Source organism: Cyphomyrmex costatus, unplaced genomic scaffold (assembly GCF_001594065.2).
Source record: "Cyphomyrmex costatus isolate MS0001 unplaced genomic scaffold, Ccosl1.0 scaffold32, whole genome shotgun sequence".
Taxonomy (NCBI): domain Eukaryota; kingdom Metazoa; phylum Arthropoda; class Insecta; order Hymenoptera; family Formicidae; genus Cyphomyrmex; species Cyphomyrmex costatus.
This window is the reverse complement of record NW_017277340.1, coordinates 185033-200200: the sequence shown is the minus strand read 5'-3', so window position 1 is coordinate 200200 and position 15168 is coordinate 185033. Positions and strand designations below refer to the sequence as shown.

General features: G+C 31.1%; 2 protein-coding genes across 2 annotated transcripts in view; both read right to left on the bottom strand.

Annotated features, from left to right (window-relative positions):
- Nucleotides 1-1373: 1373 nt before the first annotated feature.
- Nucleotides 1374-14349, bottom strand: LOC108775801 (uncharacterized). The gene is made up of 2 exons (XM_018542250.1): nucleotides 14112-14349; nucleotides 1374-2354 (listed from the first exon to the last, which is right to left on the bottom strand). Exon 2 carries the CDS (start codon nucleotides 2101-2103, stop codon nucleotides 1831-1833), a length of 273 nt encoding a protein of 90 aa, XP_018397752.1. The 5' UTR covers nucleotides 2104-2354; nucleotides 14112-14349; the 3' UTR covers nucleotides 1374-1830.
- Nucleotides 2139-15168, bottom strand: part of LOC108775788 (uncharacterized) — a 65829-nt gene continuing 52799 nt past the window's right edge. The window contains exon 6 of the mRNA XM_018542234.1: nucleotides 2139-2354. Within this exon, the coding sequence (XP_018397736.1) occupies nucleotides 2139-2354 (216 nt within the window). The remainder of the gene's footprint in view (nucleotides 2355-15168) is intronic.

Below are 15168 nucleotides of genomic sequence, written 5' to 3'. Positions count from 1 at the left end.
TCCGCTATACGAGGCTGCTGCCTCTTCAGCCGTCGCTTCGTGACATCGACAGAATATAAATGGTAGGAATATTCCATGCGATCATGTTGTTTCGAGTTTACCGACGATTTCTGTACTGAGCAGGATATTATACCACACCCTTTCCAGCTTTATAGTTCAACTGTACGTCCACGTGGTCTTGCGAATTCGTAGCCGGCTGTTACTCGGCTCTTAATCTAAAACCTAACGATACAGCGAGGTCCATAAAACGGCTAGGATAAATCTGCAGTAGCACAGCTGTTGTACGAGACCATTAAATCTTAACAGCAGACGGTGTAATCGGCGGTTTCTGGAATAGAGGGAAGATGAAAGAGAAGTGAATCGCCTGTGCCACCTGTAGCAAGTATAGGTTGAAATCAATCACCTGCCAACAACGGGTAGTTTCTCAAATTTTTTTTCACACTCATTATTTTATCACCTTTCTATTATACATACAAAATCTTTACAAAACTGGGATTGCATAACATTTAGCAAAATACAATCATGTTGAATTTTGTACCGTATTATAAGATTGACATATATATATATATATATACATGTCTTACAAGTAACTCTCGTTAAATTATACAATTACAAAAAAATCAAGTATTCTCGTTATTTATAACATTGAAAATCTTGGATAACATCCAAACATATCAACATTATCTGTTTCGTTCATTAAATACTACAACTTATTCTATACGCGGAAAATAGATTGGATGATTCAACAAAACTATAGCTTGCTAGGCGAATTAAATATCTATGGCTAAAAAAATTTCATAGTTTAACAAAGTAATTATGTCTATAAATAGTTATCAATATGGTAATCAATCAGCTAATTCTTTGCTACAATGAAAATTGTTAATGTAGTAAGTTTTTTCATTACAATAGCAAACGTATGCGTCATCTTAACTATATAGCATGTTTCGTTAAAATTTTGATCTATATGTTGAATTAATTTTCATCAAAAAATTATCTTCACTGTATTAACAAATTTGTTGTACCGTTACAATTATCTATAATCGCTAATTTTATTTCAGCTTTGTTACTTCAACACACGACAAAAAACTGTTTATTCGTATATTAATATAGCTATAGATTTGCTGAATCGATAAAGTTGTTTTAACACATTTTTTGTCGTAATAAATGTGTTTATAACATAATGCTTCGTATTATTTGAATGAGTTCTGAACCTTTACCAACTCGCTATGTTATAAAAATCGTTCATCTCATATTAAATCAGATCAGAAATCTTTTCAACGCGTTCAAATTTTTTGTAAAAGAAATTCTATTGTCATAATTCACACAATTTTCAACATATATAACATATAAAGTTGATAAACACAAACGTCTGAATTATCGTATCGATCAAATGTAAAAATTACACACGTAATTACAACGATAATCTATCTATCTCTCTGTTTCGATTTATCGGTCGAACAATCAGTCACGCGACGCAGCCTCATGCAATTTTAGATGTCTTTCCTCGAATGCAATGCTCGACACTTGAGCGTGAATAACTTTACTCTAATCGAAAAAATGCCCCAAAATATTACAGTATTCATAATTATAAATACTATAACATACAATAACATCTTAACATTCCTTGAGAATTCGACCCAAGAATTCACGTTATAACCATCGTTAACCGTATACCTTGAACGACTATTGGGACCACCGACGTAAGAATAGGTGAATACCAATACCAAAGTACATTCGTAGATCAGTCAAAGGGATGATATTGCAGATGTGAATTTTTCAATTGATGACATCTCGCCGTGATAAAATTTTCGATGATAAAAACGGCATGATCTAGCCCCCAATCAGGAGCCAAGGCAAGAGGATAGTGACGCAAAGAGCTGCCACGCAACTGGACAGCATTGCCAAGGGACTTGAGGCCGTTTCTATTTCCATGTTCTCTGTCATTCCATAATCTTCATCTGGCACAAATTCCCGGATTTCCACGTCACATCGGAAGCATATGCGTGCGGTGTTGCTCTTGAAGTGAGATCCATCCTTGCGCAACACTTGCGCCCCCGAACCTTTGCGCTCCAGCTTCCAACCGGGCTCCTGCATCAGCATCATCTTATTTTCTCTTGTCAAATTCGAGTATTTCACAATCAGAGAATTACGCTTCGAAATCGCTTTGATTCTCGCTGAATTCGTAAATCAGACACGAAGATCACGAGATTCCAATTCTCCGATATTCGCAAGACAGAAATACGCTCTCGCGGAGAAGCAGTTGGTTTAATTGGTTTCCGAAGATGCTCGTCGCTTCTATGAACAATATCTCCGCCAGCACCGTCGTTGTTTACTGGAAGATATACTGTCGATACCTGCAAAGGAAAGTTCTAGCATAAATCGGTGGATTACGCGCTGCACCACACAGGCCGATGGCGGTACTTTAATAACAAGATTGATCGCACACGATGGTTCAAAGAGGCGATCCTACGTGACGAAAAGTTTTTATTAAGTTATTATATTGTAGAGCTTCTTTTGCTTCTTGTTCGAACACGTGACGGATCTTGAGATCATTGGCTGCTGGATGTTATTAAAGAAGAATCTTTATTACCTTCAGCACAGGAAAGAACAATTTTCCTGAAGTATAGAAAAATTTAGCTAGAAACAGATCTGAAAATAATTGTATTAAACTATCGAAAGAATTATGTAGAACACTCAAATTAGTTGCTATAATATTAAAACTTTTTACAGTGTCGCTCATTATTATTGCTTGAGCTTTCTACATAATAATTTTGATAGCCCAACAAAATCATTTTCAGATTTGTACAGTAAGTTCGTCTAGCTAAATTTTTAGATATTTCAGCAAAAATATTCTTTCATCACAACCAAGAAGAGGACTTGATTCACTTTTATTTTAACCTGACACATCCATTCATCTTTTATACCGCTATTTTTTATGCTTATAATATTCTCTTGTTATTTGTATCTTCTATCTCTCCCCCCCCCCTCCCCTCTCTCTCTATCTATCTATCTGCAATAAATCTTCACACATTTTATATTTCTGCTTACCTCTCTTGTTTACATCTCTTTTTACTCTACTTATTTTATTCCTATCTGCTAAATGTTATTATTAGATCAATTAAATATGAGCAATAATATATTCAACTTAAACAATAATTTATATTTCAGGTATGATGACAATTATTAGATATTTTATGTATTCTATTTCTTGTTACTTCATGTATTACATGTACTTTTTGTTCAAACATCTGAATGCGTATATTAACTGAAGAATTTCTAAACCTTCACAGTCACGACTTATCAAACGTGTCACGTTTTTCAAATGCATTATAGTCTCGAGCAAAAAGTTAGAAACCGTTCATCGTAGTTCGTCGGCGACTCATCAGCTTCCTGTCGGCAGTGAACGAGTATTAATCGAAGCAACTTCGCGACAGTTTCCGGTAGTGAGATCGCGGATAACGCGTACTGTTAATATGGCCTCGATCGCCACGCTGCAAACCTATACATATATGTATTTATGCTAACAAGCAATCTCATAAATGTACTAAAAAAAAAAACAACCGAACAACATTTTCGATCAAATCCAGCATTGAGAATAAAACATGGTAAAATTGCAAATAATAATCTCCGTTTTTACTATGTATAATGGAATCGCCTGTTTTATTTAATCGAGCAATTCTAAATAAGTATCTTTTATCTTAAAATAATTATATCGCTTCCATACGAGATACACAATTTTAAAGTAAGGAATAAAAACAACATTGTAATAAATTTCTCCCATTTACGAAAGCTAATAGAGATTTGTACAGTGATAACGACTTTTTTTTTATTGTCGAGCAAAGACAATATCTTGAGCTTTCCAATACTAATGCAATTAATTCAATCCCATCTATTTTTGCCAGACAAAACAATGCACCCATTAAACATTTACACAGCATTAAAGATTAATGCGAATTAGAGGTACTTAAACATAGATGAATTATCTCTTGTATTTTATAGATACGCTTTGTTTGTTTATATATTCAGTTTTCTGCAAAGCTCTGAAATAGTGTCGCACTGCAGGTAATTAAACTGCAATTTACCATGTCGATGATTACGGCTTGTCAAATTAAATCCGCTTGCATGCTAGGCTAAACAGGTCGGGTGACAATGCAGCCTAATTATAGACGAACGACGACTAACACTGACATGAAATGTGATTTCGCGATTATGATTATTTAGGAAAATTACGCTTGTGCGCTGCTAGCCTGTTATCATAGTCGTTGTCCTATTTCTACAAAAACAAAACCACATAAATTGCTCAATATCTCAATATGATAAGTATATGAAACAAGAGAAAAGGAACTTTCTATAAATATCATTTACTTTTTATGTATTCAGGTCACATGAAGAATCGGTTTATCAATATCTAAAAACAAACTAATATTTTGCAAAATTTTTTTCCTAGACATTGCATATACCTATGAGAAAATGAATTATCTTTACAGTTTTAGCTATTTGAGAATTTTTTGTTTTTCGCAATAAATATTTTTTTACAACATTCTACAACATAGAGTAATTTTTATATAAAGTATTAATATACAAAAACATAGTGCTAATAGATTAATAATCTTTTTATTTTTCTTATAATTATTAATATTTACTATTAAAAATTAAATATAAAGCTTTATAAAATTAAAAAACTTTTCCCTAATTTTATGTTCTCCATGATGATCAAACTTATACTTCACCAATTAACAAATATTATATTATGACAATGCGTATAATTCGTGTATTAATTATAGACTACACATAAATGTATTGTATATTAATTATAAACTATAACATAAATTTAAAGTAAATTGCATCCAACTTCATGAATAACGATATGCATTGGCGTAATGAGATAGTTATTACAATATTAATATACGATTACATTATTTTGAGGAAGTTATACGCCGCAAATATTATTCAGCTCGTCAAGTAATTTTTGCGCATAATGAAAGTTTTAATTGTTTAAATTTGACAGAAATAATCGTACCCTGACAGCTCAAAATAACATACTTGCAAGAACAGACTTCATTATTGCCACAAGTTTTTTTTTAATCTTCTTAGAGGAAGAAACGCAAATAGAAAATCAAGTGCTGCAAAGTAAAACTTACAGCACTTATTTTTCTTAAAGTTAGTAAGACAAAGATAATAGAATTTCTCCTTTCAACTCAATCTTCTTCTATTTTACTTTGCCGCAAGAACAATAATCACTTGATTGTTGATTCTCTTTCCATTCGAAGAAATGATTACGATGCAAAAATTAACGTATAAAGTCAAGTACGATGTTACTCGCGCGAATAATGGAAGGTTTATGAATACAAAGAACGGATATCATCATTGAACAAAGTTCATTTCTATTATATTAGTTTCCCAATATTAATTTGTAATGTGACACCGAAAAATATCATTCCAGTACTAAGAAAAGTGATCACTCAATTTACCTTCTTTCTATTAATAGTTATCTTTAACGAAGAGAATATATTCTTGATAATAATCTTAAAATATATCTACTTATTACAAATTTTAGAAAATCTAATATACTCAAAATAAGGATAGATTTCTTTTAAAAATTACTATAAAATTGATTAAAAATTATTTCATGCAGCCGATTTCCATTTAAATTTTAATTTCTAATAAACGAAATAGCAATATTTTTTTATTTTTTATCCGCTGTTCCATGTTTATTACAGTAGCTATACCTACATAAAAGATACAAAATAACTATCGGAGTCTATCTATCGTTAAAAAAATATATAACTTGCGGAAAAGACAGTAGACAAATATATTTTCATGAGTAATATCAACTCTCTGTCCCTCTCTCCCCCCCTCCCCCCTTCTCTCTCTCTCTCTCTCTCTCTCTCTTTCTCTCTCATTTTTAAAACTACATAAAAAAAAACTTTCTACAAAATATTATTTATTAGAAATATTCTTTATTGTACGCAAAATATGAAACTAAAATTTCAGATGCATTATTCTCGAAACTTGATTTTGGATTATAGATCCTTTTTTCGATTCAATCGTTTGAAAACTATTTTATTTTAAAGCATGAACACACTACTTGTGTGACTTTCTTCGGGATTTTTCTCAAGATTATTCTATTCTCGATGAAAGTGGCTAGCACGTCTATTCATTCAATTGTAAAACAACTTACGATGCGGACTCAAGCCAACCGAGGATTTTGTGATAAATGAAATTCGTGTTGAGAAAACAACACTTTAAACTTTATCGAGTTGTCGTAAACCGAAAGGTTACGAAATTATGCCACTGACGTAATCAAGCTTTTTGTGAAAAAGCTGTCATTAACATAGTCAATAAGATAAGCATGTGACGACACATATATCGATAAAAGTATTGTCGAAAAATCGTTAACCTATTGCTAATCATAAATCGTCACTTCTTACAATATTAATTTATTGAAAATAAAAACGTTCGAGAATTTGTGACAGAGAACAAAGAAAGATCACGTCACGCGTTACCGCAATAATATTCGTCATCTCGAGTCCAAGTTAAAAAAAATGCGTTGTATTTATGAACAAAGTTCAAGAGCAAAGTCCTCACCGCGATGCGGTAATAATTATAAAAAAAAGAAAACCGAAGTCGGAAGGCTATACCTTTTTCTCGTTGCATTCCACTTTCCAATCACAACTTGTACTACTTTCTCCGAATAATTAAGGATTTGCTAAATAGCGCGTTCCGTTATACGCCGCTCATTACATTGATACGTACGGCAAGGCAATCATAGTGACGATTCATTTATCGAATACACCGTTGTACAAAAATAATCGCGAATGAGATAGCCTACGATTTCTCTGACATTCATGTAGAATTTCGTCATTTCCATCATGGTAAAAACGGCATGTGCCACTCACAGCTATGTCAATGTAAATACAGCACAAAAAAGCTCGCTGAAAAAATAAGAATCTCGTTTGCAATTAATATTTTCGCAATTTACGATGACGTAGATATATGGTATATAAAAAAATCCTTAAAAAGTCATAAATATGAAACACGTCGTGCAAGATTTAATAACTTTTTACATAAATGACAATAACAGGACACTTCGCTCAATGATATTCCGAGATTTGTTATCTAAAATATACGCGCACATTTATTATCTCGTAGACAGTTTATTATATCTTTCATGATCGCGCGGGCGAAAATAAAACTCCAATAATCATACGTATAACAAAGGACGTTTAATTTGTGACATCTCCAAACACGACAGAAAACAGATTAATGTGAAATATTCTGTAAAAAAAAAAACAATTGTACAACTTTTTGGCCACTTTAAACCCAGTAAGAAAAAATCAACACATGAACCGAACCTTATTATATTATATAGCTCATCTTCAAATCTTATAACTTTTATTTAAAACATTTTTTTCAAAACTGCATTGTTCTTATAAAATTTTGTATCTAATTGTAAGTTAAAATGACTAAACATGTTTCGACCCAAATCGAATAGGTACAAAATCCATCCAAGATTTGACTAACCAAAATAACTAATATTTAAAACGTAATTTTTCGACCGATAACAATAATTTTTTGATATCACTTTTACAATTTAAAACTTTCCCTTGTCAACTCTACATATTATTTAAATAGCTACTGGCTATACTGATTTGTTCTTGATTCACAAAGAGCTGACTTGTCTGCATGGTGGAGGAAAACCAGTAGACAGCAGAATAAAAATATATGAAGTAACTAACAAGGTCAACGCACCATCAGTAACTCGACCGATCTGTCAACCGTATAGCTGACCCTCAATTTGCACCTGTCAATTCGCACACCAATTTGTAATCATGTAAATCAAACAAAATACTCTATTTAAAATATAAAGTATTATTAAAGTTGCTTGTTTACCATGTTTTTATATAGAAAAAAACATGTATGTGACTAACTACATGTACGTTAACTAGATCGTATAAATTAAGCAGGTATTATCAGCTTTTTATAAATAACGATTACATACTATATTATGTAATACTCCGCAATTATTTATTTAATAAAAATCAAGATTTTTATTTAATAAAAAAATATAAAATAGAAGGCGAATACAAATTAAAATGTGAGATCTTTTCGGAGTAGTAATTTTCGGACCAGCCTGTAAACGCGCGGATGCTCGTATATGTCGCGGATGCGGGACGCGAAAAAGCTCGCGGATCATGTCATTTGCAAAGGCTTTGTAGCCTTTTGTTCTACGAGCTGGCAAATCTCGGCGCAGCTTTGACGCTGCAATCCGGCTGAAAAGCGCCACAGTGCAGGGGCGTTTCCATGCACGCGGAATTCACGGCAGTGAAAACACGGAAAAATGCCAACCGCGCGTCATGATAGAGAAATGCGAATGAAAAACAGTGGCGTAACTGCAGTTGCGAGAGAGTTTAATTTCAAGCGGTTTTTTATCCTAACGGAATTTTCATTTGGGAAATTATTCACAAAGGTATTTTTAATTTTACATATATTGTAGCACAAAAAAATTCTTCAAAATCAAGAAACTTCTAAGTACATCGCGTCAACTTAATCATTTTATAGAAGATTTTATCTTTTTTTATTTTTCCATTGTAATTTTCGTTATACATGTTTTTTTTTTTTTTAATTATATACCTTGAATGCAACGGTTTATTGCGGTTTTTCTAAAGAATAAGCGGAGGCCGAAAGAATGGCGACCGTGAAAAGCATTGCGAACAAACACATTCGTTATTTTCGATTTTGTAATAGTCTGGTCGACCGAATCGACAAATCTGACGGATTCAGCAACGCCCGTACCAGCGGCCGTTCGTTCTATAATTCTTTTTATCCACCAGCCATTGTCCTTTATCCAGCGGCAAAAATCTCTATGTCCACGCTGAAAAAGGGAGTTGTCGCGCGCGTCCGGAATTCTCCGTTTTTACGGACGGACAGGAAATATCCTTCGGGAGAGACGTGAACACAACGTACCGTTTCGTGCAAACGAAGGTACGCGATGATAAGCGCGACCTTTTTCATACAAACGGGATCACGGTATTTTCAAGTAAAAAGCGCTGATTCTGGATTTATGGAAACTGTTAGTATCGAAAAAATTATTAAAACTATTTTTAGATATCCATTAATATGCAGACTGAAAAAAACAATCAGAAAACCAGTTGCTTTAGCGAGTTCTTAATTCCATGTTGGCTTAGTATAAATTAGCTCAGTATAAGCTAAATATTATCTAGTTTATGTATTACTACTATTATAAGAAATTAAAATAAATTATATTCCCAACCAAGATAATATTTTTTGCAATAAGTTTTTTTACAAATTTTAAAAGATAATTTAAATTTAGGGTAATTATTAATAATTAGTTTATATTGATTGTGTTAAAGATCTGAAAGTAATAGATGAACAGTCTCATTTCTTTATAATTCATTTAAATAATATATAAGTATATATACATATTAGTTTATCTAACTTCGATCGAAAGTGCCGCTCTCATATTAGGATATACTCAGATTTCATATTTTATTGCGATAATTGTAACATTAATAAATAACGCACGATGAAAAATGATCTGCTAACCAAAATGCAATCAAAATAATATTTCGAATAAATGCGATTCAGTGACGGCGTATAAAATTACGTGTGTAAGTATTAAACGATATATACTTCTCGCATTTTCTCAACGAACAAATCAACTCACGGTACATCTGTTAACATCATTGTCTCACCGGTACTTTTGACACTTTCAGGAAACCGAGTTTGAACAAAAAGCACCTATCTCGTCACTTCATGTTCGTTCCACTGCATACAAAACACACGCGCAAACGATATGGATGAATTACATAATACATAGATATTTTGACCACGTAAAAACAGCGCAAAAAGAAGTGTAGGTTTTTTAAGAAGAATATTTCGTACTAATTTAGTTCTTGACTTCGAAAATATATTGGAGTTGATACGTTATATAAACATATAACGTAACATTTACGTTATAAATCTTATCAATTAAATCTTTTAATGTTAATATTAAATCATCTTACTTTAAATTATGTATGTATGTTATAAAATAAGTTGATTTTAATAATTAATTTAATAATTAATATTTCATAACGTACCTACACATTATCTTCCTTTCTTTCTAAAATAAAGTAATAAACTTTATATTTAATAACCAAGTTATATTTCAGTCTTTCCTTGAAAATTGATTATTATCACTGTATTGTACCACTTAAAAGGAATAGAGTTGTCGTCATCGAGTGACGTCAAAGCTAGATTATATAACAAATCAAGTTTACATATTAATATAAACTTTAAAACTACGGTATAAATAACAAAACTATAGAAACAAGCCATTGAAAACAGTTTTGCTTTCAGCATTCATTACGCAAATTTGACGAAGCACGGCTAAGTTTTAAAACAAATAGTTATTAAAGAAGAAATTGCGTCGTGAGGATAATTATATTCACTGATTCGTCATCCCTTACAGGTTCTAGAGTACCATCTGAATAACTTTTTAATTAAACGAATAAACTTTTTGAAATTCATTCACATAATTGTATTACATTTATAGTATTCTAAGTGGTCTCAAAAGTAACAAACAAGTTTATATATACTCATTGATGAAGGTGTTTAATTTTAAGAAAACAAAATATTTTATTTCGTGTTCCTCTATCATCTTTTAATTACTTAAAGTTTTAAACGAGCGTACAAAACAGTGAAAATTATTTTTATTATTTAATTATACAAAGTATTTTATTTAAAAATACATAAACGTATTTAATTATTAAAAATACATATTTTATTTGGCAGATAAAGTTTAGTTTTGAAATGTGTTTTAAATTGAAAACATGAAAATCTGTTTTATTTTTAATAATGTTTAGTTCCTAAATTTGCGTTTAAATTATGCGATACAATTAAATCATTTTTTAATTTCAAAGATATCGTAATTGTACTATTGTATATTATTTATTAGTATTATATAATTTTTCTTAATATATAAAAACACAATCTTGACTGGCATTAATTAGCAGTTATGCAAATAATTTTTGTTCCTACATATTCATATTCTTGCAATATCGAATAATTTTAGCCGAGTTTTTTACGCAACAACAATGACGTAAGTGTAAGTCAATAATTATAAACATTAAACTGACGTTAAAAACAATGAGGCTGACTTTGCACGTTTTTCACGTTTAATCTTGGGTTTATTAGTTTCACGCTCCAATTTTCGTCGAGTATCAGCTGACTCGACAAACATTTAGATTAAACCATCTGCCTATGTGATTATTCAAGATTTTTGCATATTCATGTGGCCTGTTCAGATACATTTTCAGAATCTGATATCTTTGTTCTAAAACAAAACTTGATACTTCTTACTTCTTTATATTATTCTGCATGAAATTAACAATAAAACCATTATTGTTAAATACATTTTACTGAGCATGCACAGCTGCATTTTTCTATAACCAATACATACCATACGTTTAAATTTGAAGTGCTGAATTTAGCTATATATGACATATAACACTAATAAAAATTATTTAAAAATAAGTATAAATTTGCTAAATGTATAAAATATTATTTTCAAACTCGTCTTTTATTTCAATATAAAACACACACAGCAAAATATCATTCTACTAAAAATAGTAATTATTCAATTCTAAAAACAGTAATTATTCAATTCTAAAAACAGTAATTATTCAATTCTAAAAATAGTATTTATTCAATTCTAAAAATACTAATTATTCAATTTACTTCTCTTTGAAATAACACTTATCTTTAATAAAAAATATTTTCTTAATAATATTTTTATAAAATATACTTACACACACATTTAAAAAAACCCATTATTATATACTCAAAATAAAATTTTTTTTTTTTAATTATAAAATTTTATCAAAAAAGTGACTTTATGTGATAAGCAAACCGAAAGGTTTTAATTTAATATATTATATTTGATTGAAGTATCAAACTTATTAGAATATATTTTAAATAAATAATGCTTGTGATAAACTTATGATAGATTTGTAATATATATATGAACTTTTAAAATATATTTGAAACAAATTACTTAATATTTCATTACTGTATGTATTTCTAAGGTAGGTATATTTCCTACCTAAAAAACGTGAAAATAGAACTGGACATTAAGTGCAAAATACCGGTCGTTCGCACTTAGCTGTATGAAAATGAAAGTCTAATCGCCTATCGTCTCTTCATTATCTATTTTTGTTTCTACATATCGCGTGTGACGAAATTAAAGTCGAGGTCGCGAATGAAATTCAGTCACATTTCAATATACGCGTATATTTAATCACAAATTTATGCGACAACATTGTGTACAGCTCGGATATGCGTTTACATAGGCGACAAGGGTCGTCACTTACCACTGCTTACCGTGACGACGAACCAGTGAACGTTCGATATTAGCATTTCAGATGCGGCTAAGTGCAAGGGATAACAATTTACAGAGTACGCCAAAAGCTCGCTTCTACCGTAACATTTAATTCAAGTACATAGTATGTAAAGCTGAAAGATTGTATACGTTATGAAATAAATCTGATGTAAACCGAAAACACACCGGCAAAATAGCGCGTGATCCTCAATTCTGTTCAACATGGATTTTTATGTTCGAGTTTTATTCAGCCAGGGAATGAGTTTCTCTGAGTGATTCGTATATCCTTAATATTACATATGCAATATTATATAATTCGAAATTCTTGTTAAGTAAAAGTTGGAAACCGTATGTTTGAGAAAGAATGATATACATAGTAAAACTAAATGTAGGAAGAAACATATTTCAATCAATTTAAATCAATTTAACTTTTCCGTATAAAAGATTAAATAATTACTGACCTAATTGCAAGCAATTTAACGAAAATTAAATTGTATTTCACCTGCACATGCTTTAATTAATAAATTAAATTTTCAAGTAATTGATAGAACTCTTCGATTCAGCATTTCCTATGACTTTATTTGATCAATTTAATTTCGGAGACATTAATTACCGAGATTTCAGAAACATTAATTCCTCAACATTCTTTGTCAAACATTGTAATAATGGCAGCTGAGAATAAAACATTCATCAAAATGTATTCCTAAACATTTTAATATTATACGAAACTTATTTCAAATATTTTCTATGAAAGTACGCAATTTCGATTTTTTATTGAATCTTGAACAAGGAAGAGAGAGAGATAATTAAAGAGAGTTAGACTGTACTCAGATTTGAATTTTTAATCCACATGCTGATTATCGATCGTATTATTCAAGCAATTTAAATTCCACGATTGCGATCGGATACAAAGTTAACACCAGCATAATAATTGTCGTGTATTATTCATGCACATTTAATGTTTTTCGCTAAGTGGAAGCTCATTTCTTAGAAGCACATTGTCGAAACGCACGAGAGCTTGTTTTCCATCGTTCGATTGACCTAGAAAAACAAACCGCGCGATGCGACGCAAAATCGGAGCGCACATTTCCGCTATCGCACTTTTAAGCACACAATCACATCCAGCAGCCAATAAGATGATTTCCGTCATAGATCATTTCAAGCGCAGCTTATTTAGCATTACATTAACATAACGTATATATACTTTTGATATATTCCGTATATAAATTCGACAGCTGCTATTTACGACACTAATAAATAATTTATTGTTGTAGTCGCATAAAGAAATAAAATAAATAATTTTATCAGAAAATTAAATATTTTTAGCTATTCAAATGAGAATTCTTATTCTAATAAAATTTAAATGTTAATTTGCTCTGATAATAATATTTTAGCATAATAAGAGTAAAACAATTATGAGCGATTTAATATAGCAATTCATTGCAGATAATAATATATGTATATAAAATAATAAACAAAATAAATTTAAGAACTGTGTATTTATTTGTTAATTACATAAAAAATATTCTGAATAAAGATAGAAATAAAAATATATTTTTATATTTTTTCGCGATACCAAAAAATATATAATGTAAATATTTTATAACAATAAACAATAATAACCGTAAGCTAAGTTTTATCAATCTTAAGTTTATCCACGAAGTTCTAATGTAACCGGGATTTCTTTTGCCATTATATATCATCCTATTTTAACCTTTCTTATACGTACCTGCGAAATAAAAAGAATCTCGAATCACACATTGATCTTGACATGTAATGATTTTCTCCGTGATAATCTTTTAATGTAAATCAAGCGAGTGAAGCTAAAAACGAAGCACGCACATCGACGTGTAATAACGTCGTAAGCACCAGACCACGTGAAAACTTTGACAGTTACACGGCGTGTATTAAATGTCAACCGTTAAATTTCAGTAGATCCGAATACGAGGTACCGTCCTACCTCAACGGCGTGCGATACGAAAGTGGGAGCCTGCGAGATGCGACGCAACGTTACTACCGGCCGGCAGGCAAGCAGGCTGGCTGCGCGCGTCTGTGTGAGTGCGCTACGATTGACTCCGGCTGACAGAACCGGACGATGATTGGTCCAAAACTTGGAGGCACAGCTTGACCAAGGCAATTCTTCGGAATACAGCTAACCAATAGTGACTTGCAAGCGTTATGTCAATAAACACGCAAACGCGACAATAACATCCGATAAAATTTGTTTGTGTCTTAATTTAAATACCTTCGAGACTCTTTATTATTTCTATCTAATTTAAATTTGTTATTGTAACATTTAATTTTTTTTCTGTATTTTTTCAATTTTAAAAAATTTAGTTCCATGTACAAAGAATTAAGTAAAATTTTTTTATTTCACTTATTACTTTAATTATTATTTTATCCACCATTTTCTCTCTCTCTCTCTCTCTCTCTCTCTCTCTCTCTCTCTCTCTCTCATTTCTGCAATTATGTCCTACTGTTAAATATATGACTTTTAATAGGATTTTAGAGAATTTAATTTCGAAATTAGTGCGGAATTCAAAATTCTGAAATAATAATTACTACAGGTTTTGCTAATTTAGATTAATACCATTGATAGGCTATATTAAGCACGCGATTTAAAAGCACATGTGCTCGAGAATGCGCAGTGTTATTTTGTGTGAGACCTTGCTTCGAGATTTATCGCTTTCACTTTGCTACGCGTGCCATCCGCACGCAATGCCTACTGTAGAACTAGTCTCTCTTCATATAGAAAACGCTATCGCAAATTTCATACAGATTATACA